The sequence below is a fragment of the Hippopotamus amphibius genome, chromosome 5 (genome assembly GCF_030028045.1).
Source record: "Hippopotamus amphibius kiboko isolate mHipAmp2 chromosome 5, mHipAmp2.hap2, whole genome shotgun sequence".
In the NCBI taxonomy this organism is placed as follows: Eukaryota; Metazoa; Chordata; class Mammalia; order Artiodactyla; family Hippopotamidae; genus Hippopotamus; species Hippopotamus amphibius.
Genome location: NC_080190.1, coordinates 96,880,153 through 96,904,679, shown reverse-complemented (window position 1 = coordinate 96,904,679; position 24,527 = coordinate 96,880,153). Strand labels below are relative to the sequence as shown.

At 36.5% G+C, this 24,527-nt stretch overlaps 1 protein-coding gene across 1 annotated transcript in view; it reads left to right on the top strand.

The window, feature by feature from the left end:
• DECR1 (2,4-dienoyl-CoA reductase 1) overlaps positions 1-21,714 on the top strand; it is a 49,952-nt gene extending 28,238 nt beyond the window's left edge. Inside the window, exons 6-10 of the mRNA XM_057734790.1 lie at positions 14,166-14,265; positions 18,219-18,291; positions 20,325-20,471; positions 20,930-20,992; positions 21,090-21,714. Of these exons, the coding sequence (XP_057590773.1) occupies positions 14,166-14,265; positions 18,219-18,291; positions 20,325-20,471; positions 20,930-20,992; positions 21,090-21,143 (437 nt within the window). The 3' untranslated portion in view covers positions 21,144-21,714. The remainder of the gene's footprint in view (positions 1-14,165; positions 14,266-18,218; positions 18,292-20,324; positions 20,472-20,929; positions 20,993-21,089) is intronic.
• The last annotated feature ends 2,813 nt before the right edge of the window (positions 21,715-24,527 follow it).

Genomic DNA, 24,527 nt, shown 5'->3' with positions numbered 1-24,527 from the left:
GTGTTTCTGTCTGCTGTTTAGGTTTGGTGGTTTTCTAGATCTTTTACTCAGTTTCCTCTTTTTTTTTTTTCTTTTATTTTGTGTCTCTGCTCTAGGTGTGTGTATTGTGGTTACCATGGGATTTGTATAAAATTTCTCATAGATAAAATTGTCCTTTTGCTGATGATAGCATCATATCTTCATTTACCTGTATGGGTTCCATTCTCTGACTCTTGCCTTTTGTATTTTTGTTATCTCAACTTACTGCTTTTTCTGTTGTGAGTTTGTTACCAAATTGAAGTAGCTCTAGTTATTTTTCTGCTTTTGTTCCCTTTTAACATTTATGCAATAATGAAGTGTTTAAAAAAACCTATTCTGTAGGGATATAATGTACAACATGATTAGTATAATTAACACTGCTGTATGTTATATATGAAAGTTAAGAGAGTACATCCTAACAGTTCTCATCACAAGGAAAAAACATTTTTTTCTTTTATGTTGTATCTATATGAGGTGATCATTGTTTACTAAGCTTATTGTGGTAATCATTTCATGATGTATGTAAGTCAGATCGTTTTGTTGTACACCTTAAACTGATATAGTGCTTGCTGTATGTCAATTTTATCTCAATAAAACTGAAAGAAAAAAAAAATCTGTTCTGATAGAGTTGCAATTTTCTGATTATGTCTTTTCTATTTATCACCTCACTCGAAGTTTTGTGTACTTTTGCCTTTTTGTTTCTGGTAGAAGTGCTGTTTTCAACATTTTTTCGTTATGCAGGTCTAGTGTTGATGGACCCCCTCAGCTTTTGTTTGTCTGGGAAAGTCTTTATTTCTCATTCCTATCTTAATGATGACTTTGCTGGATAGAGTATTCTTTGGTGACAGTTTTTATCTTTCAGTGCTTTGAGGATGTCTTTCCCATTCCTCCTGGCCTGTAGAGTTTCTGTTGAGAAATCTACTGTTAGCCTTATGGGGGTTCCTTTGTAGGTTACCATCTTTTTTTCCCTGGCTGCCTTTAAAATTCTTTGTCATTGACTTTTGACAATTTTAACATAATGTGTCTTGGAGAAGGTCTTCTTGCATTTATGTAATTAGATGTTCTCTTAACTTCATGGACTTGTATATCCAGTTCCTTCCCCAAGTTTGGGAACTTCTCTGCTTGTTGCTTGCTTGCTTGCTTCCTTCTTCCTTCCTTTCTTTCTTCCTTCCTTCCTTTCTTTCTTTCAGATTTTTTGATGTGGACCATTTTTAAAGTCTTCATTGAATTTGTTACAATATTGCTTCTGTTTTATATTTGTTTTTTTGGCTGTGAGGCACATGGGCTTTTAGCTCCCTGACCAGGGATCAAACCTGCATGCCCCTGCATTGGAAGGCAAAATCTTAACCATTGGACCACCAGGCAAGTCCCATATTTCTTTAAATAAACTCTCTGCTTCCTTATTTCTCTCTTTTCTTTCTGGGATACCCATTACCCTACTGTTGCCCTTCCTAAAAGAGTTAGATAGCCCTTGTAGAATTTCCCCATTTTTTTTTATATCTTCTCTTTTTTCTTTGACTTGCATCACTTCTAGATTTCTATCTTTGAACTCATTACTTCTCTCTTCCATATGATTTGCTCTATTTCCTGTACTTTCGAATGCATTCTTCATCTAATTTACTGAGTTCTTCAGCTCTAGAATTTCTGTTTGGTTCCTTTTTTTAGTGTTTCAATATTTTTGGTAAAGTATTCCTTCTGTTCATTAATTTTATTCCTGAGCTCGTTGAACTATCTTTCTTAGTTGTTGTTGTTTTTCTTTTTGGCCATGCCATATGGCTTGTGGGATGTTAGTTCCCCATCCAGGGATTGAACCTGGCCCCTTGGCAGTGAAAGCACAGAGACCTAACCACTGGGCCACCAGGGAATTCCCATGCCCAGTTTTCTTGTAGCTTGTTGATTTTCTTCATGAAAGATATTTTGAATTCTCTATCTGTTAAACTGCAGTATTCTGTAACTTTAAATTTGATTTCTGGAGAATTGTCATTTTCTTTTTATCGTACAGTGTTATTGTGTTTCTTCATGGTACTTGATGCAGTGTTCCTTTGCTGACACATTTGAAGTAGGGAACTCCTTTCTTTTTGATTCTAATGAATCAGTGGATTAGAAATTGAGGCCTTTCTTTTCTTTTTCAGTAGATGGTGCTGTAGAACACTTTTTTCATTTGTTTCTCTTATATAAGCTACCTTTGGTTATATTGATAGTTGAGAGTCTGCACCTTCCACTCTCCGCCACCTCTGTGGCCCTATGCCCTTGTTATTGCTTCTTGTGTCCCCAGGGTCATTGATACCTTGCTTTTGCCAGTGTTGCTGGTGTTACTGCCTGGTGCACTAGGATGATGGGCTTTTTTTCTCATGTATAGGATCCCCTGAATCATAGGCTCTGCCATGCTGGGGGAAGGTGAGGGTAGAGGGCACCTGGGATCACATGGTTGTCTCTGATCTATCTGCTGTTGTAAGGTTCATGGGCTCCACCACTGTGGGTGGGAGAATATGGGGCCAAGGTTATGTGTGCCTCAGTGGCTGAAGGGATAGGGTCACAGGCCCCACTGCTGCTGCTGCCTAGTTACCTATGGCTGTGGGCACCACTGCAGTTGGGAGGTCAACATTGTGTGGGCTGCGTCCCCTGCTATTACCAGCTTTTCTGGGGCTATGTGCTCAGCTGATGGGATTGCAGGTACTGCCTCCACTTTTCCCTTGGTTCCGTCTCCTCTTTGTGTTCCAGTCCACCCACCTGTAGAAATAGAGATATGTGGAATTCTCCTGGTGTGTTGGGCAGAGGCACCTGTTGTATTTTAGATGTATTTTACTAGTTGTATATTGAAGGGGAGAGATAAAGGTAGCTTTTCACTCTCCCACTTTGCTCTGTCTTTTTGTTAGTGATTTGTAGAAATTTTTTATAGAATCTGGACTGAGTACTTTGTCAGATACAGTATATATTTAGAATATTTCCTCCTAGTCTATGGCTTATCTTTTCATTTCTTTAGCAGTGTCTTTGATTACAGAAGAAATTTTAATTTTGATCAATCTGCCAAATGGTTTTCCAAATTGGCTTTACCACATTGTGTTCCCAGTAGCAATTTATAGGTTGTAGGTGCACCACACTCTTGCTAACACTCACTTTTTCATACAGTTGACCCTCGAACAACACAGGTTTGAACTGTACAGGTCCACTTACATGCGAATGTTTTTCATGTGACAGTACTACATGATCTGAGGTTGGCTGAATCAGGACGCCGAAACACAGATATAGAGGAATCAAATACACAGAGGGCAAATGATAGTTACATGCAGATTTTTGATTGCATGGAGTGTTGATGCCCCAGCCCACATGTTCAAGGGTCAGCCATATTACATTTTAGCCATTCTAGGGTTGTGTAGTCGTTCTTCATTTATGGTGTTAACTTACATTTTACTAGTGACTAATGAAGTTGAGCATCTTCTCATGTGAAGGTTACAAGGTTACAAGGTTCATCAGTACCATTTTTCTAGATTCCATATATATGCATTAGTGTATGGAATTTGTTTTTTCTCTTCCTGACTTACTTCACTCTGTATGACAGACTTTAGGTTCATCCACTGCACTACAAATAACTCACTTTCGTTCCTTTTTATGGCTGAGTAATATTCCATTGTATATATGTGCCACATCTTCTTTATCCATTCATCTCTCTGTGGACATTTAGGTTGCTTCCATGTCCTGGCTATTGTAAATAGTGCTGCAGTGAATATTGTGGTACATGTTTCTTTTTGGATTATGGTTTTCTCAGGGTATATGCCCAGTAGTGGGATTCCTGGGTCATATTGTAGTATTATTTTTAGTTTTTTAAGGCACTTCCATACTGTCCTCCATCGTGTCTGTATCAATTTACATTCCCACCAACAGTGCAGGAGGGTTCCCTTTTCTCCACACCCTCTCCAGCATTTACTGTTTCTAGATTTTTTGATGGTGGCCAGTCTGACCTCATTGTAGTTTTGATTTGCATTTCTCTGATAATTAGTGATGTTGAGCATTTTTTCATGTGACTCTTGGCCATCTGTATATCTTCTTTGGAGAAATATCTGTTTAGGTCTTTCACCCATTTTTGGATTGGGTTGTTTATTTTTTTGATATTGAAGTGCATTAGCTGCTTGTATATTTTGGAGATTAATCCTTTGTCAGTTATTTTGTTTATAAATATTTTCTCCCCTTCCAAGGGTTGTCTTTTTGTCTTGTTTATGGTTTCCTTTGCTGTGAAAAGCTTTTAAGTTTCATTAGGTCCCATTTCTTTAGTTTTGTTTTTATTTCCATTACTCTAGGAGGTGGGTCAAAAAGGATTTTGCTGTGATTTATGTCATAGAATGTTCTATTTTTTCCTCTAAGAGTTTTGTAGTGTATGGCTTTACATTTAGGTCTTTAATCCATTTTGAGTTTATTTTTGTGTATGGTGTTAGGAAGTGTTCTAATTTCATTCTTTTACATGTAGCTGTCCCGTTTTCTGAGCACCACTTATTGAAGAGGCTGTCTTTTCTCCATTGTGTATTCTTGACTCCTTTGTCAAAGATAAGGTGCCCATATGTGTATAGGTTTATCTCTGGGCTCTCTATCCTGTTTCATTGATCTTCTTTTCTGTTTTTGTGCCAGTACCATAGTGTCTTGATTACTGTAGCTTTGTAGTATAGTCTGAAGTCAAGAGCCTGATTCTTCCAGTCCCATCTTTCTTTCTGAAGATTGCTTTGGCTATTTGGAATCTTTTGCATTTCCATACAAATTGTAAAATGTTTTGTTCTAGTTCTGTGAAAAATGCCATTGGTAATTTGGTAGGGATTGCATTGAATCTGTAGATTGTTGTGGGTAGTATAGTCATTTTCACAATATCGATTCTTCCAATCCAAGAACATGGTATATCTCTGCATCTGTTTGTATCATCTTTGATTTCTTTCCTAGGTGTCTTAAAGTTTTCTGCATACAGCTCTTTACCTCCTTAGGTAGGTTTATTCCTAGGTATTTTATTGTTTTTGTTGTGGTAGTAAATGGGAGTATTTTCCTAATTTCTCTTTCTGATTTTTCATTGTTAGTGTATAGGAATGCAAGAGATTTCTGTGCATTAATTTTGTATCCTGCTATTAGACCAAATTCTTTGATTAGCACAAGTTTTCTGGTGGCATCTTTAGCATTTTCTATATATAGTATCATGTCATCTGCAAACAGTGACAGTTTTACTTCTTCTTTTCCATTTTGGATTCCTTTTATTTCTTTTTCTTCTCTGATTACCATGGCTAAAACTTCTAGAACTATGTTGAATAATAGTGGTGAGAGTGGGCACCCTTGTCTTGTTCCTGTTCTTAGAGGAAATGCTTTCAGTTTTTCACTGTTAAGAATGATGTTGGCTATAGGTTTATTGTATATGGCTTTAATTATGTTGAGGTAGGTTCCTTCTTTGTGCTTTCTGGAGAATTTTTATCGTAAATGCATGTTGAATTTTGTCAGAAGCTGTTTCTGCATCTATGGAGATGATCATATATGGTTTTTATCCTTCAGTTTGTTAATATGGTGTATCCCATTGATTGATTTGCATATTGAAGAATCCTTGCATTTCTGGGATAAACCCTACTTGATCATGGTGTGTGATCTTTTTAATGTGCTGTTGGATTTTGTTTGCTAGTATTTTGTTGAGGATTTTTGCATCTAAATTCACCAATAATATAGGCCTGTAATTTTCTTCTTTTGACATCTTTGACCAGTTTTGGTATTAGGGTGATGGTGGCCTCATAGAATGAATTTGGCAGTGTTCCTCCTTCTGTTATATTTTGGAAGAGTTTGAGGATAGGCATTAGCTCTTCTCTAAATGTTTGATAGAATTTGCCTGTGAAGCCATCTGTTCCTGGGCTTTTGTTTGTTGGAATATTTTAAATCACAGTTTCAATTTTGGTGCTTGTTAATTGGTTTGTTCATATTTTCTGTTTCTTCCTGATTCAGTCTTGGAAGGTTATACTTTTCTAAGAATTGTGCATTTCTTCCAGGTTGTCCATTTTATTGGCATATAGTTGCTTGTAGTAGACTCTCATGATCCTTTGTATTTCTGTGGTGTCCGTTGTTACTTCTCCTTTTTTCATTTCTAATTCTGTAGATTTGTGTCTTTTGCCTTTTTTTCCTGATGAGTCTGGTTAATGGTTTATCAATTTTGTTTATCTTCTCAAAGAACCAGCTTTTAGTTGTGTTGATCCTTGATATTGTTTCCTTCATTTTTTTTAATAAATTTATTTATTTATTTTATTTATTTATTGGCTGTGTTGGGTCTTCGTTGCTGCACATGGGCTTTCTCTAGTTGCCGTGAGCGGGGGCTACTCTTCATTGTGGTGCACGGGCTCCTCATTATAGTGGCTTCCCTTGTTGCAGAGTACGGGCTCTAGGCACGTGGGCTTCAGTAGTTGTGGCACACGGGCTCAATAGTTGTGGCTCACAGGCTTTAGAGCACAGGCTCAATAGTTGTGGCGCATGGGCCCAGTTGCTCCACGGCATGTGGAATCCTCCCAGAGCAGGACGGATTCCCAACCACTGTGCCACCTAGGAAGTCCTCCTTCATTTTTTAAATTTATTTCTGATCTGCTCTTCATGATTTCTTTCCTCCTGCTATCTTTGGTGTTTTTGGTTTTTCTTTCTCTAATTGCTTTAAATGTTAGGTTAGATTGTTTATTTAAGATTTTTCTTCTTTCTTGAGGTAGGATTGTGTTGCTATGAACTTCCCTCTTAGAACTGCTTTTGCTGTATCTCATAAGTTTTGGGTTGTCGTGTTTTCATTGTCATTTGTTTCTTGGTATTTTTTGATTTCTCTTTAATTTCTTAGGTGATCTCTTGGTTATTTAGTAGCATGTTGTTTAGTCTCCATGTGTTTGTATTTTTTGCAGTTTTTTTTTCCTGTAATTGATATCTAGTCTCATAGAGTTGTGGTCAGAAAAGATGTTTGATATGATTTCAGTTTTCTTAAATCTATTGCAGCTTGATTTGTGACCCAGGATATGATCTCTCCTGGAGAATGTCCTGTGTGCACTTTAGAAGAATGTATATTCTGTTGTTTTTGGATGGAATGTCCAGTAAATATAGATTAAATGCATCTGATCTAATGTGTCATTTAGAGCTTATATTTCTTTAATTTCTGTTTAGATGATCTGTCCATTGGTCTGAGTGGGATTTTAAAGTCCCCTGCTATTATTGTGTTACTGTTGATTTCCTCTTTTATGGCTGTTAGCATTTGCCTTATGTATTGAGGTGCTCCTATATTTGGTGCATGAACATTTACAATTGTTATATCTTCTTCTTGGATTGAGCCATTTATCATTATGTAGTATCCTTCTTTGTCTCTTGTAATAGTCTTTATTTTAAAGTGTATTTTGTCTCATGTGAGTATTGCTACTCCAGCAGTCTTTTGACTTCCATTTGTATGGCATGTCTTTTTCCCTCACTTTCAGTCTGTATGTATCCCTATTCTGAAGTGTGTCTCTTTTAGAGAGCGTATATATGGGTCTTGTTTTTGTATCCATTCAGCCAATCTGTGTCTTTTGGTGGGAGCATTTAATCTGTTCACGTTTAATGTAATTATTGATAATTATGTTCCTATTTACATTTTCTTTATTGTTTTGGGGTATTTTTGGTAGGTCTTTTCCTTCTCTGGTGTTTCCTGTCTAGAGAAGTTTCTTTAGGATTTGTTGTAAAGCTGGCCTAGTGGTGCTGAATTCTCTTTTCTTTAGCTTGTCTGTGAAGCTTTTGATTTCTCATTTGAATCTGAATGAGATCCTTGCTGGGTAATCTTTGTTGTAGGTTTTTTCCTTTTATGACTTTAACTATATCCTGCCACTCCCTTCTGGCCTGTAGAGTTTCTGCTGAAAAATCAGCTGTTAACCTCACAGGGATTCCCTTTTATCTTTGTTGCTTTTCCCTTGCTGCATTTAATATTTTTTCTTTGTGTTTAATTTTTGATAGTTTGATTAATATGCATCTGGGCGTGTTTTCCTTGGATTTATGCTATGTGGGACTCTCTGTGCTTCCTGGACTTGATTGACTATTTCTTTTTCCAAGTTAGGTAAGTTTTCAACTATAATCTCTTCAAATATTTTCTCAGACCCTTTCTTTTTCTCTTTTTCTTTTGGGACCCTTATAATTTGAATGTTGGTGCATATAATGTTGTTGCAGTGGTCTCTGAGACTGTCCTCAAATCTTTTCGCTCTTTTTTTTTTTATCCTGCTCAGTGGCAGTTGTTTCCAACATTCTATCTTTCAGGTCACTTATCTGTTCTTCTGCCTCAGGTATTCTGCTATTCATTCCTTTAGAGTATTTTTAATTTCAGTTATTGTGCTATTCACTGGTTTTTTGTTCTTTAGTTCTAGCTCCTTGTTAAACATTTTTGTATTTTCTCCTCCTGTGCCTCCATACTATTTCTGACATCTTGGGTCATCTTTACTATCATTTCTCTGAATTCTTTTTCAGGTGGAGTGCCTATCTCACCTTCATTTGTTTGGTCTTGTGGGTTTTTACCTTGTTCCTTCATCTGCTGCATCTTTCTCTGTCTTCTCAGTTTGTTTAATTTACTGTGTTTGGGGTTTCCTTTCCTCAGGCTGTCAGGACATAGTTCGTAATTCTGTTGTCTGTCTGCAGTGAGGAGGTTGATCTAGTGGCTTGTGTAGGCTTCCTCGTGGAAGGGACTGGTGCCTTTGTTCTTGTCCATGGAGATGGATCTTGTCCTTCTGATGGGCAGGGCCATGTCCGTTGGTGTGCTTCGGGGAGTCTGTAAGCTTAGTATGACTATAGGCAGCCTGTCTGCTAATGAGTGGGATTGTGTTCCTATCTTGCTTGTTTTTCGGCATGAGGCATCCAGCTTTGGAGCTTGCTGCCCGTTGGGTGGAGCTGGATCTTAGTGTTGAGATGGAGACCTCTGGGAGAGCTCATGCTGATTAGTATTCCATGGCTCTGGGAGTTCACTGGTGGTCCAACATCCTGGACTCAGCTCTCCCACCTTGGAGGCCCAGATCCTACCCCCGGCTGGGGCACCAAGACCTTGCAAGCTTCACAGTACGGAAGAAAAGGAAGAAGAAGGAAAAAAAAAAAGGAAGAAAAAGAACAGACAAAATCCTAAGAGAAATGGTAAAAGCAAAACTAAACAGACAAAAATCACAGAAAGAGACTTACATACCTGTACTCACAAAAAGAAAAGAAAAAAAGGGGAAGAAAAACAGAAAAAAAAGAGAGAAAACAAAGAAGAGAGCAACCAAACCAATAAACAAGCCCACATATGAAAATATACACTAAAAACTAAACTAACAAAAACATAGAAACAGAAACAAGTCCAAGTGGAAGGCAAACCAGGATGTCCTCCAGTACTTCTAGGTAGGTCTCTGTACCCGCTGTGGGCACTGTGGTGTCAGCTCAGACTCTGATCTGGCCTTACTCCCACATGTACTTGCCCCAAAAGTCCACAGGTGCTCCCAAAGTCCACAGCCTCAATTGTAGGAGTACTCATCTATTCAGGTATTCCAGAGATTCAGGGTCTACCAAGCTGATTGTGGGTATTTAATCTGCTCCTCCTGCAGCTGTAAGGAGAGGTTTTCCCATTCTTTTCTTTAGTCCCCACAGCCCCTGGAGTTCAGTTTTGGTTTTGGTCCCACCTCTGCATGTGGGCTGCTCTCAGGTGTCGGTTCCCCACCCAGGCAAGAGAAGCAAAAGCAATGACTGATTAGGGCTCACTTGCTCACTCAGCCTCAGGGAGGGAAGTATATGGCAGTCCAGTTGAAATGTGCAGGGAGTGCCTGCAGCAGCAGGGCTTGGTGTGAACCTGAGGTGTGCTGTGTGTTGTCCTGGGTAAGTGGGCCCTGGATCGTGGTATCCTCAGCAGTCACGGGTTGCACAGGCTGCCAGGAGGTTGTGGGTATTGACTTGCCTTACACACAGGACACTTGGTGGCGGCAGCAGCAGCCTCTGGGATCTAAGGTAACAGCCGTGGCTCATGCTCACATAGACTTTGTCCTGCTGTCTGTGAGTGCAGGGGGCAGGGAGCAGCAAAGGTCTCCTGCCTCTGCAGCAGGCCTGGGTTTTTTCCCTGGACTCCCCGCTACCCCGCGGCTAGCTATGGCGCACTCGCCCCCCCAGACTATCCTCATGCAGCCAACCTCAGTCCTCTCCCTGAGGTCTGACCTCCAAAGTCTAAGCTCAGTGCCCAGTCCCCACCTGCTTCGGTGGGCAAGCAGACAAGTGTCTCAGGCTGGTGAGTGCTGGTTGGCACCGATCTTCTGTCTGGGAATCTCTCCTCTCTGCCCTCCACCCTCCTGTTGCTGTCCTTTCCTCCGAGGCTTTGAAGCTCTTTCTTAAATTTTATTTTTATTTTTTTGCATGTGTTAAATAACAAAACATGTGACAACCTACCCAGATATGTTACTTGGTTTTGGACTGTCTTGAATAATTGAGTCATGTGGATTACTTTATACTGCAGGACCACATATGAGGAATCTGTAGTGATTATGGCAACTTGTGTAATTATTAAATAAGGATACAAGATGCCATAGGTGTTAGAATATTGAACAATATTATTTATTAGGAAATGTTCTGATTTTACTAAATTTTCTTCCTTCTCGTCTCCCTCCCTCCCTCTCCTTCCCTCCTTCTCCTCTCTCTCCTTACTTCCTCTCTTGTTACTTTTTTAAAACACCTAACATTTATTGAGTGCTTGTTCTCTATCAGGTTTTGTTCTAATTGCTAAATATTTATGAACTCATTTAATACTTGTAATGACTCTGCAAGGTAAGTGCTGTTTATAGTTATGGATAGAAATTGAGGCACAGAGTTAGTCTTTTTTAATTTATTGATAGATTTTTTAATTCTCACTTTAGATGAGAAACTGGTTTATTAAATACCTAATAAGTGTTAATTATCACTGTTAAAATTGATGATTGACCTTTTTTAAATTGTCAAAAGTGGTCTAGTGGGAAAAAAGAAGGAACAGTGGTTTAGTTGAAGTCATTGTCACCTAGTTTATACCTGATACTTGGACTGTTAGTGAGTCTTGATATTTTGACCACTACTCAGCTTTCTCATCTGTAAAAGAGATGGGATAATTAACTACTATTCCAATATTTAGTAAGAAAACAAGGTATTAGATACAAAAGTTTTGTGAAAAATATAAATTGTTTCAGAAATGTACATGTGCTTCTTCATGCATGTGAGTGAACAATGGTAGCTTAGACAGTTTAAAGAATTTGGTAGAAGTAATTTTCAGAGATTCAGGGAGTCTAGAGTAAGGAGTAGTCAGAAGTAACCCAAGGAAACTTGAATCATATGCACTGTATCAGGGAAAGGCAAGGAGTGAAAGGTTACTGTCTGGGCAGATTAATCATGAACAATGAAGGGGAAATAGAAGTGGCTGTAAAGGAAATCATTGATAGGATCAGTGTCATTGAAAGTATGCCTGAGATGATCTTAGCAGCAGCCTTGTACTAGAGGAAGAGTAAATGCAGATAATGCACCAACTGAAGAAACTAAAAAAGAAAAGATCCTTTTGATCAATAGTTATGAAGAAACAGTTGAAGGCTTTGAACTAAGTAAAATACTTTATGTTCTTCATGCAGCCAATTTAAAATAAATTATCAGAATACACAAGGTTTTTAACCATCTTGCTGTTCTAGACAGAATATGTGAACTGTAAACACAGAAATAAATTTTAAAGCCTTCTTATTTTCAATCCATTGATATTGATCTTGGCCCTTTTCCCTCATCATTCATCTTTCAGTGAACCTCAGCCTGTCCAATCTCACTTCATTCTGTATGCTCCCTTTGTTTGGCTGCTCTGACTAGAATCATTTTTTCCCTAAGCCATGTAGAATTGTCACGCCCAACTTTAGTTCCACATCTCAGTGAAGGATGTCCTATTGAAAGGCTGTAATACACACTTCAGCATTTAAAAACATGCTGCACGTTGTTATTGTTCCATGTTGTAAGTTTCCTTTTCCCATCCATCAAGGTTGGAAATGGTATTACCAATCAGTATACAATACTTCTGCCCCACCTGCAAATCCTTTCCACCCTTTCACTGCTCTTCTTCCCACCAGTTATTACTAAGTTATTACTAAGCACAAAAGTGATGCTTTGTTTATGGAATGAAACATTTTTGAGACCCACCAAAAAAAGGTCAATTGAGGGCATATTTAACACTACTTTCAATGATGTCCATCAGCTTTACTATTAGGGGAAAAGAAGATGACCAGCCATTTGACAAAATCAACCGATAAGGAAGCAAATGCACCGTGTTTCAGAAAAAGGAAGCATAGAGCAAGCATAGGATGAGGCTTTTCTTATTTGTCCATAGTGTGAGTGCGAGTTGTATGTTGTTTAGATTTTAAAGTATGGAAGAACCATATGGGTACATTTATGTGTATTGTGTCTAGGCCTTCCTTAGAACAGTGGGTGCATTTTAAGAATGTTTAGAAACACATTCTTAGTAATGAGTTGGAATTTATTATTAAGGCAGTGTTAATATCCTTTTAAAATCACTTTTTGCTAGAGTTTGCTAGAGGTTGATAGAACATTTCAACCTCATTTATTAAATTTTCTTATAGCAACTGTGTACCTTACTTTGATGTTTTGTGAAGATAATATAAAGGTAAGGTGATTTGGAAATATTGGAAAGGAATTTTTTTTCTTTTTAACTATATAATTGTAAATTTCTTAGAGAAATTCTTCCAGAGTGTGGGCTCTGGAACCAAACTGCCTGCTTCCAGTCCTGATGATACCACTTATTAGTAGTGTGAACTTGGGTAAAACTACCTCTCTGTGCCTCAGTCTCTTTTGTAAATACGTGGATAAAGGTAGAACTTTCCTCCTAGGATAGATGTAATGATTAAGTGAGCTAGTGTCTGTTAAGTATTAGGAACAGTGCCTGGACCAGAATACTGCTCAAGAAGTATTCGTTATTAAAGAAAATGTGAGATTCCTCCAAGATAAGTGTATTTTTACTACCTGTTTTACAAGGGTACCATAAAGTATCTCAATGTGATGCTATGTCTCATAATGAAAATAGACTAGAAAAACTGGAGCCCTGATACCACTTATTGTAATTAAACTTCTGAGTTTTAACATGCGTGAAGGATGTATTTATGTTGAATGTTCAAATGAGATGTCTTCATTTAGTAGATAATATTCTTTTAATAAGTTATTCTATTTGCTTTTAAGTTATATGATCATCCTGTGAATAACTTTTAGAGTGTTGATGACGTTTAGATTTAAATTCAGTCTAGGCTTTTATCAAAAAGTGACTGAGAGACAGTGTCCTCTGTGCCTTCATCAAAAAGAGAAGAGTTTTTTCTTCATCTTATAATTGTCAGGAAGATGAATTGCTGGCAGTAATAATAGAAGAGTTAAACCTGCAAACAATATATCTCCTCACAAATTGCAACTTCCTTATTCTCCCCAAACTCTGATCTGTCTCCTCAGCTCAGTGATAATGCCATGTTTTGCTGTATTCCTACTCCTGATGCCATAGTCTATGTGACATATGCATATAGTATAATACATAGTATATAATATAGAGCATATTATATGTGTATATATGTAGTGTATAGTACATACTATAGTATATGTATAGTGCCTTTAGGCAAAGTCTGATCTTAGGGCTCATTTCATGTGTTTTCCTTCTCTCAGGAATTTCTGTCTTTCCCTGCCTGCTAAACAGTATCTGAAAATAGTTGTATCATATATTTGATACAGTTTCTTTGTGTTTACAGGAGGAGGGCAAGTCCACTGATGCTGGAGGCAGAAGTCCCTGCTATAATTAGTTTTGGTTCTGATTTATTCTTATAATTGGGTGCTAAGTTAATGGAAATCCTGTCCAGCTGATTATGCAGGGTGTAATAGGGCTATACCTCTGAGATTTGGCCCTTAGTATTGACTCACCTGGTACAGAATTTTAATTAAGCACAGACTGGGCCATCCTGAATGACAGTAAGATTACTGGTAAAGATGTAGCAATATTATTAGATTACTCTTTCATTAGTTTAGTATTAGTGAAGTTTTGAAAAATTCTTCAGTTTGTTATACCCTCTTGAATCAGATCCCATTATTATAAATAATGTTTTCCTGATGTGAATTGATTTAGCTGTGTTGTTAATAACTGTATCATTTTAAAATGTCAGGAGCATCCTTTCTTGCTATTACAACCATCTATGCTGAGACTGGGTCAGGTTTTGTAGTACCAAGTGCTTCTGCCAAAGCAGGAGTGGAGGCCATGAACAAGTGAGTACTATTATGTTAATTCTGTCACTGAAGATAAATAATGTTCTTTGGTAGCTTGTGTAACTAAATTCCTGCTTTCTAGTCTCTTTCCAGAGAAAATAAAACAAAGACTAATTTGGATTCCAGGAGACATTCCATCTCATGAATAGGTCCTGTTTGTCTTCAGTGGCACTGTCCAATAGAATTTTCTGCAGTGATCTAACTATTCTGTAAATTTGCACTATCCATTAGTAACATGTGGCCATTGAACCCTTGCATTGTGGCTACTGTGACTGAGAAACTAAATTTTATTTAATTTTAATTACTTATCCAGTATGACTGTGTATTAGAAAGTATGAGAAAAGGGCTGGTAGGAACTCAAGACTAGAGTATCCATGTATCTTTACTAGTGCCCCTTCTAACCTCTCTTAAACATGCCTTCATCCTTTTATTGTACCCACTATACAACATTAATAGAACTAACATAGACGTGACCACTTGTCAGGTCTTTTGGCCTTTTCTTAGCAGCGTGCAATTGCTTTGTGAATCTGTTCCCCATTAGCCTTTTCCACTGTCTTTGTTGTAACAGAAGTTCTTATCATTGCTTGTCTTGCTTATTGTAATAACCCCATAATGTGTTTCTCTGCTACCAGTTTCTTTTCTCTTTATTTTTATTCACATTCTCAGCACTCATCTTTTTAAAAATGTATATGTGCTTATTATAATCCCTAGCTAAAAAAATAGATTATTTTTTCTATTACTCTTCAGAATAAAAGCCAAAACTCAGTATGGTATTCTAAACAAACTTTTCCCTAGCCTTTCTTTATTCATTGACTTATCTGATAAATGTTTATTATGTACGTTTTGTGTTCTTGGCATTTGTGCTAGGTATAGGGATATGGTATTGATGGAAACAGAACAGTCCTCATTCTCACCTGAACTTGTATTCTTTTACCATTATTCCTATAGTTTAATTACCATCATTCCTGTGCTCTATATTTCCTTAATCAGACCATGCATTTTATATCTGTGTGCCTGGGTTACACTGTTGCTGGAATTTGCTGTGATATTTTGCCTCCCTTCAGGCACTGGTATCACCTCCTCTGGAATATTTTCTTTCATTTCTCTAGAACAGAATTAACCATTCTCTATTCTTTGTACCCTTAAAACTTTGTTTATTCCAATCTAGTGAGAAGACTCACACATTAATAAATGTCATCCAGTGTTATAGATTCTAAAATGAAGGGGCACAAGGAAAGGCATTGTAGACTATTTTTAACATACTAAAGTATATGAGTTCCCCACTAGAATGTGAGTTCTGTGAGAGAAGAAAGCATATCTTATTCATCTTTGTATACTCATTGCTCAGCGAGATGTGGTACATAGCTAGTGCTCAATACTTGCAGGCAGAACTACATAATTGTTCTCTTTCTTGAGTAGTCTCAAGGTACTTTTTAACTTTTAAACCAGTATACACATTCGTTTGAGATATAAAGAAGTCATACCTTACCCACCAGTTTAAACGTAGTCTAAATAGAGATAATTACTGTTTTTTTAAGGTCAAGTAATACTGGAAATAAGGGATTGGATCTTGACTATTTTGGCACTATTTGTACAATATCAATATTTGTTTTGTCAAGATCTTTTGAGTCTTGTTAGACATTTCAATTTCGTGTCCTTTAAGGACTATGGTTCTGTGCTGCTTTGTTGGTATTACTGCATAGTGAATTGCACATAGTAGATGCTCAGTAAATGTATACCTTCCTTCCCAGCCTGTATTCCCATCAGCTCTCTTCCATACTTTACAGTACACAATCATACCAGATAAGGTATTGTAGGTCCCTGCATACTGCATGTTGTTTATGCCTTTGTTCTTTACTCATACTGGCCCGTATGCCTGGGCTGTCTTCTTTCCTGCACCCTACCTTCTAATATCTCCCATCCTCTTCTCCTTTCTCCATCACTCCCACAAAAACCTCCTAATCCTTCTTCAAGTGTCAGCTCAATTATCACCTCCTGGGGGAAGCCTTCCCTTGTACTGCTGGCAGACATAGGTACTTCTTCCTTTAAGTAGCCTTGGCACATATTACACAGTTCCCAGGATAGTAGTATCTAGTTCATTATACAACTAAAATGACCTCTCTTGAGAGAGGGACTGTCTCCTAAAAGCGGGAACTGCCTTTCTTTATTTGAGGGTATTGGCATATAGTAAGCTCACAATAAACACCTGTTGATTGAACAACAATAATGGTTAACATATGCTGAGTTTATTGAGTATATCTTAACATACAGAGTGAGCCAGTGAGGTGGATTCCTCATGTTACAATAGATCTTGAGAATATGAACTAGATTAAAAGAGCTAGCACTAGAACAGATTAATCTGGTGCACCTATGAATAGAGGTAGCACGGCTTTTCCTCTAAGCTGGTTTCCTTAATAGCTTACTCAGTTTTTCACAGGATGCTGTAAACTCTGCTCAGCTCAGTAATTCTGTTAAGACACACAATCACTACTTCCCTAGCAATTTAGAGTAGGTGCGCTACAAGTACATACTCAGGGTAGGTGTGGTCATGAATTCTGTCAAAGGCATCACTCAGAAAAGCAGTTTTTATGTATGATTTGCCTGAAAGAGATGAAGTCCACTCTAAAATGCATCAGTGGATTAAGTCAGTTTAACAGGCTACACTTAGAGCACAATTCTTTATAAAGCAATGTTAATACTTATCTTAATGGATATCTTATAATTACATAAAACGTATGTTAATAGATATCTTATAATTACATAAAACTTATCCCTTTGTATATATTGCAAGGATACAGTGTCTTAAGGACATTACTATATTACACAATTTTCCTTTTATACGTTTTCGTGGAAGAAATGTTTTATTAAATTTTTTTATCAGAAACAATTGTTTTTCCTGAGAGATTAGCTTGCTTTTTTCGTTATGAACACTGTGAATTGTGTAACTGATTAGGCTTACCTTTTTGTATAACATCATGGGAGGAATAGATACAAGTTTTTGACCTGCTTATTATAATTACATGGAATATCACAATACATTTAGTTGTTTCATTCTTGACTTCTTTATATTTCCTTATGCTTTTGTTTTCTTTCTTTTCGAATAATTTTATCTTCCTCATTTGCGTTCCTCATTTGTATTCCTTAAGTTACGTTAAATCATTTTTTAGAAACTAGATTAAGTATATATACACACAAATATAAGTATGAATATAAATTTCTAAAATAAGTTTAGGTAATAAAAGTTAGACATATCTATCAAGTAGGCCTTTAAAACAGGTTGCTTCTTCAAGGTTTCATGTTTGATATTTGTGTTCTATTTTGCTGCAGGACATTTAGCAAGATTCTTTTAGATTCCTATTTCCTTTTAAGCTCAGTTCAACAATTGTATTAAAGCCTAGTTAAACATAATGTGGTTAATATTTTAAATCTATGTAATCCATCTCTTATGAAATTAAGGCACTTATGATGTTGCAGACATTGTATTTCAATGTACTATAAGTAAAGTTACATTGAACTTTGTACGTGCAGGACTGAACTCTAGAAAATGTGGGGGAGAGACATGCTTCTCTTACTTTATGCTAAATAATGATACCCTCTTTAAAAATGTGTATTGATATTAGACTTCATTCTAAAATAAGAATGGTAGGTAGTCTAGCATAGTGCTTAAGGACATTAAAATGTAAATGGTAGATAGTACAGCAGAGTGTGATTAAGGGCACAAACTCTACAGCTAGACTGCTAGAGGTTGACTTACTAGCCATGTGACCCAGAACAAATGATTTAACTTCTCTGTGCCTCAGTTTCCTTGTCTGTAACATGGGGTATAATAATAGTACCTACCTATTATAGTTGTAGTCTGTGGCATGTAGTAAGCATTCAGTAAGTCTTGGTTATTAGTATTTTTAATATATAGTATAATATTTTAGAATCTGATGTTTATTTTTAATTTTTAGATCTCTTGCAGCCGAATGGGGTAAATATGGAATGAGATTCAATGTGATTCAACCAGGGCCTATAAAAACCAAAGTAAGTTTTAGTTTGCTTATGATCACATTATGAGTGAATAAGGAGTAAAAGGTTGATAGATACATTCTGATGTGTGCAGGATTTTCCAGGGATACGTGAGTTTGGGGCCCTGATAGAAGAGAAGAGGGTTTTGTCTGGTGGAAGGGAAGGAGCTGGGCAAGAAATCAGCAGCTATCCAAATCCTTGATAAGGTCTATTTCAGTGTCTGAATGTTTCTGAGATCTTTTATGCCATCAATTTTGGATTTTGTCTGATTTGCTTTAATGATCTGTTATTATGTTCTATTTTTAAATTTTTACTGTATTTTAAAGGTTCTTACTTTGACATCCTTTTTTAAAACCATGGAAATATAGCTGTATTTTAAATTTAAGAGCTGTTTTAGAAATTTATCACATAAGCTTGGTCTTGTTATAGGCAGCATTTTCTTTGACTCATGTCTGTGCCTTTTCAGTTTCAAACACTCAGTTATGCACGTTATCTAATTCCCATGTCTCTCTAATTAAAAATCTTTCTGATGGCATGTGTTTCACCTGAAGTCAGGTATTGCAACTCATAATTATCACTAATGCTGTTACAGATGTTGCTCAAAATGTTCACAGGTTCTTTGTTCTCTCACATTATCCCAAATAACTTCATTCTCATACTTCTTTTTGTTTTCATGGAAAGCAAGAATTTATAATCCCAACAGGGATGTTGCTTTGAAGACCCAGATGAAATTTGCTAATTTATTTCTGTTGTATAAACTGAAAATAATGCTAAGGAACATTTGGCTTATAGGTGGTTCTGGGGTATTAAATATTAACATGGAGATGGTTGTATTAATTCATTTAGCACTTTGAAGGGTGGAAAATGGAAAGAAAAACTACCTGAGTGAGTGACACTTGACTGAATATCTTATTTGTTTGGCACTTCAGTAATAGAAAATAATAAAATTAATGGAAAAGTAATTCAAATGCACATATTAAAACACATGATTCAGAGTAGCACTGTGCTAAGCACTGTCTTAAAAGGACTATATAGTCATGGAAACTTCTTTCTAAGACCTCAATATCTAGGAAAGATCATCTGCATTGTATTATTTATTTAGCATATATTTACTGAGTGCCTTCTGTATGCAAAGGTGCTGAGAAAAATACAAAAACATTTGTGACAAGATGCTTGCCATCAAGGAGCTTTTAGTCTAGCAATATAGGTATGACTCTTATGCAGATAACAAGCACATAGTTTTAAAACGATTAAAAGAAAATTGAAGTATAAAAACTCTCTAGCAAGTGCTGATAGAACCAAGATTGGGAACTTTGTCTACCCTTTGTCTTTGATGCTTTATACTTGCCTAGGGAGAGTTGAAGGACTCACAGAGAGCCTGCACCTGCTTGTTCTGTCTCATATCTGTGTTATTGAAGAGGATTGTCACCTAGTCTGTCAGGCACTAGTAGAGAAAAAACCAATTATTTTTATGAATCAGTGTGCACGCATACTGTACCTTGGTCTGTTCCTGTTTAACAGAAGGCAGAAGCTGTTTGGCACATTTAACTACGGTTTTTCTCTCTCTGGGATCTACTTGAATTTAATATTCCTATATCTTGTTTTCTTCCTTTTCTTTATTTTGAGAAGAAAGGAAAAGGAATTTCCTCTTAAATATTTCCTACTTGAGTCATTTTTCTGTGTTTACTAAATCAAATGACAGTAGCACTCCTACCTCCACCACACTAAATTTGTACATATTTCAGAGTACTTTTGTATACATTTCCTCATTTCTCAGATAACAGTTTTGTGAGATAGCTAAGACAGGCATCCTTATTTCACATATGAAGAAACTGAGGTTAAAACGGTTATATTTTCTAGTGGTTTTTTAAAGCTCAGTGTTCGATAAAATGAATATGGATGAATTTGGCAGCACTCTCTGTTGCTTACAAGGACTCAGGTATGAACAGGCCGCCATAGTAACATTTCATTTAATGCAAATTTGTTTCTTAAATAAGAAAGGGGTTGTATCAAGAAAAAGCAACCTAACTGTTTTCTTAATTCCTAAGGGTGCCTTCAGCCGTGTTGACCCAGCTGGAGCATTTGAGAAAGACATGATTGACAGAATTCCCTGTGGTCGGCTAGGAACTGTGGAAGAACTTGCAAATCTTGCTGCTTTCCTTTGTAGTGATTATGCTTCTTGGATTAATGGAGCTGTAAGTATTGTTGTGTCTCTCAACTTTTGGGGGAGGTGGATTTGGAATGGGAAGGTGGATTGTAGGACCAATCTTGGCAATGTTGAATGTAAATATGATTTAAAGTATTTAATTAGCTGGATTTAGTATATATAATATAGAAACATTAAGATATATTGTTTAGCTTATGGAATTGATTCATTGGCAAATTAATTTTATTAAATGCAAATCACTCTGGTAGACATGCCTCTAAAATGATCTTTAAGATTGGGTAGAATTTGAACTTGTAGAAATGATGGAGAGAGGATTTTAAAGAGAGTAAATCAATTTAGGTTTAATTATCAGTTTTGTCCTTAAAAATTGGGCTTTGATTGAAAGCGCCAAGGAGATATTCCATCTAGTTAGGAGGGAAAAATGGCTAATGGTTCAGAAACATTTTAAAAGAAGTTAGTTTCACAGCTTTTATTATTGTTTTTCAGGTAATTAGATTTGATGGCGGAGAGGAAGTACTTATTTCAGGGGAATTCAACAGTCTGAGGAAGGTAATGCCATTTTGTTAATATAATACTGGCAGCAAGGATACCAAGCTTTAAAAACACACAAGCACCTCATTAAACTGGCTTTTTCTTTTTGTGATAGGTCACCAAGGAGCAGTGGGACACAATAGAAGAACTCATCAGGAAGACAAAATGAAAGTAGAGGATTTATAGTAACTCTAATGGACTCTGTCATTGCAGTGTATTTCCTTTTCATTGGACTTATGAATTGTCTTCTTTAGATAGCTCAGTGTTAATTTAAACAAGTTTTTGCCAGGACCTATTTTGTAGCCAGATGTTTTATTTGGTACTGAGAATAAAAAGAAAACATGAATAATCTACAGCCTTTGCTCTCTTAAAACTCATTATCTAGCAGGATAGATAGACCTGTAAATAATTATTTATGATTCATTGTGATAAATATTTCAGCAGTGTAAAAGTGTGAAAGGGGAAGTAATTCATTCTGTCTTCAGAGTTTAGAGAAAGTGACACCTAGGAGATAGCAGTCCATCTCAGCTTTTAAAGTATATATTGTCAATGAATTTATTGTTACCAAGGGGGGAGGGATAGCCTGGGAATTTGGGATTGACATGTACACACTGCAATATTTAGGATAAATAACCAGCAGGGACCTACTGTATAGCACAGGGAACTCTGCTCAATATTCTGTAATAACCTAAATGGGAAAAGAATTTGAAAAAGAATAGAAAAAAAAATAAAAAATAAAAAATGTTATTATAAAAAAATAAAGTGTACTGGAATAGGAAATGCTAAAAAAGTAAACTATTCTCTGTGTAGAGAAGGTGAACAAAACTTATAAAATATTTTTCTGTATAATTTTATTTCATTCCATATTTGGTTTGACTAATTTGTCATTCTAAGGATCAAATAATAAGAAAGCCACAGTCTCAAATCTATATAGCTATAATTTTGAGTTTATATTAAGAAAAAAGTATTTTGCTTTCTTAGGAATCACTCATTCCATGCTCACTTGACTGACTTTCCCCATTGTCTGAATTACCAAGAGAGGGGACCAGCTTCTGTCTTAGCTCCTCTGAATAGATCTGTAAAGGAATCTAGTTTTTCTGTTTGAATTATATGCTATAAGCCCGATATGCAAATCCTTATCACATTGACAGTTAATTTTGTGTATAAATTACATTAAATTGTATATATAAATGGTTTAGAATCAGTGGCCTTGACATTTCCAATAATTTTCCCCTTCACTGGGGTACCATACCTTAACATACTTTGTCACTCTACTTGATGACTTCTCTAAGAGTCTGCTTCTAATGCTTTAACTGAAGCGTTAATACTCAGAAGATTAAAGTGACAATTATTGGTAACAGTATCACTCATTTTTAAATTAATGTATGAAGACATCTCCAGGAAATGTTTCAGGTAAGGAGTAACAGCTATTGTTACTTTGTTCTTGTGGAAAACTAAAGCAGTGAGAATTTAGTAACTTTGAATAATAGAATTTTAGAGCTGGATAAGTCTTAGAAGATACTACTCTCAGCCCCTTCATTTTATAGTTAAGGGAACTGAGGCTCAAGAAAGTTATGACTTGCCCAAGGTCATATAATTTGTCACACTTATGTCTCCTACTCAATTGGACAAGTTTCTTGGGATCATAATTTAAACCAAGAGACAATAATAGGGTCTTTATGAGATACAGTTCTATTACAAAAGCCTTCAAAGGGAAAAAGACCCATTAATTTTTTTTGGGGGGGGAGGGTGTTCTTGATCAATTTTATTTTGTTGAAATTGAACATAAAATATTTATTAGACTTTCATAAATTCATTCTTAATCTCAGTCCCTTTAATTTTCTTCTAAGGTCTTACATTTCTCAAATGTAGAGTAAAATAATCCTTGGGTTTAGAGACAGAAAATGTGGTGTTTAGTATAAAATCTCAAATCCTTACACTGGCAGAGGTGATCTTGCCTGTTCTACCTTATACACACTCTTCCCTCACCCAGGCTCTGTCACAGCAGCTTTGTTTCTGTCCACTAAGATTGTTCAGCCTAGGGCCTTTGCACTAGCTGCTTATTTGTCCTATGATTGTACTTTTCCTTGTCTATATGGCTAGTTTCTTCAGAGAGGCCTCCCTATATCCCTATTTGCACACCATTAATTTTTTAAAACTTTTAAAGTGACCTATGATTTCTAAAAATACTCAAATCATGAATTTTCACAAAGTGAATACACTTGTATAACCACTAACCAGGTAAGAAACAAAATATCACCAGGAATCCAAAAACCTACTTACATCCCCCATCATGACTCCCTTTCTCTCCTAAAACTAACGACTATCTTGAATTTTAAAATCTAAGCTAAGCTGCTTTTGAAGTTTATGTAAGTAGAATTACGCAACATGTGTCCTATTTCTGGCTTTATTCTGTGTAGCAATTGCTTATGCATTCTCATTGTTATATAACATTCCACTGCATGAATATACCAGCATTTATTTGTTCTGCTATTTGTGGACATTAGGTTGTTTCGAGTATTGGCTATGTCAAATACAGTGCTGCCGTGAGTATGTTTTTTGTTTGTTTGTTTGTTTTGAGAAGATACCTTTCTCTGTTAGGTTGATAAAACCTGGGAGTGAAATTGCTGGGTTGTGAAGTGTACATATGCTCAGATTTAGTAGATACCACCAAATGGCTTTTCAAAGTCTTCACAACTTAACCTCCCACCAAGCAATGTGTAGAAATTTCCATTGTGTCACATCCTCACCAATACTTAGCATTCAAAATCTCTCTAACTTTAGCCTCTCTGGTGAGTACATGATACTATTTCCTTTCTTTTAATTTGTATTTCTCCTGATTAGTAATAAAACTGGTTATTTTATTTTTATTTTGGATATTTAGATATTCTTTTATTTGTTAAATGCCTCTTCAACTTTTTTTTAAGCTTTTTATTGGAATATAATTGTTTTACACTGTTGTCAATTTTTGCTATACAGCAAAGGGAATCAGCTGTATTTATATATATATATATATCCCCATATCCCCTCCCTCCCGTGACTCCTTCCCACCCTCCCTCTAAATCATCACCCATCATTGAGTTGATCTCCCTGTGTTATGCAGCAGCTTCCCAATAGCTATCTGTATTACATTTGGTAGTGTATGTATGTCAAAGCTACTCTCACATTGTCCCAGTTTCCCCTTTGCCCTGCATGCCCCCCCCCCGCCCCCGCCATGTCCTCAAGTCTATTCTCTGCATCTGCATTTTTATTCTTGCCCTGTCACTGGGTTCATCAGTACCATTTTTTTAGATTCCATATACATGAGTTAGCATACAGTATTTGTTTTTCTCTTCTGGCTTACTTCACTCTGTATGACAGATTCTAGGTCTGTCCACTTCATTACAAATAACTCAGTTTCATTCCTTTTTATGGCTGAGTAATGTTCCATTGTATATATGTGCCACATCTTCTTTATCCATTCATCTATTGATGGGCATTTAGGTTGCTTCCATGTCCTGGCTATTGTAAATAGTACTGCAGTGAACATTGTGGTACATGTTTCTTTTTGGAT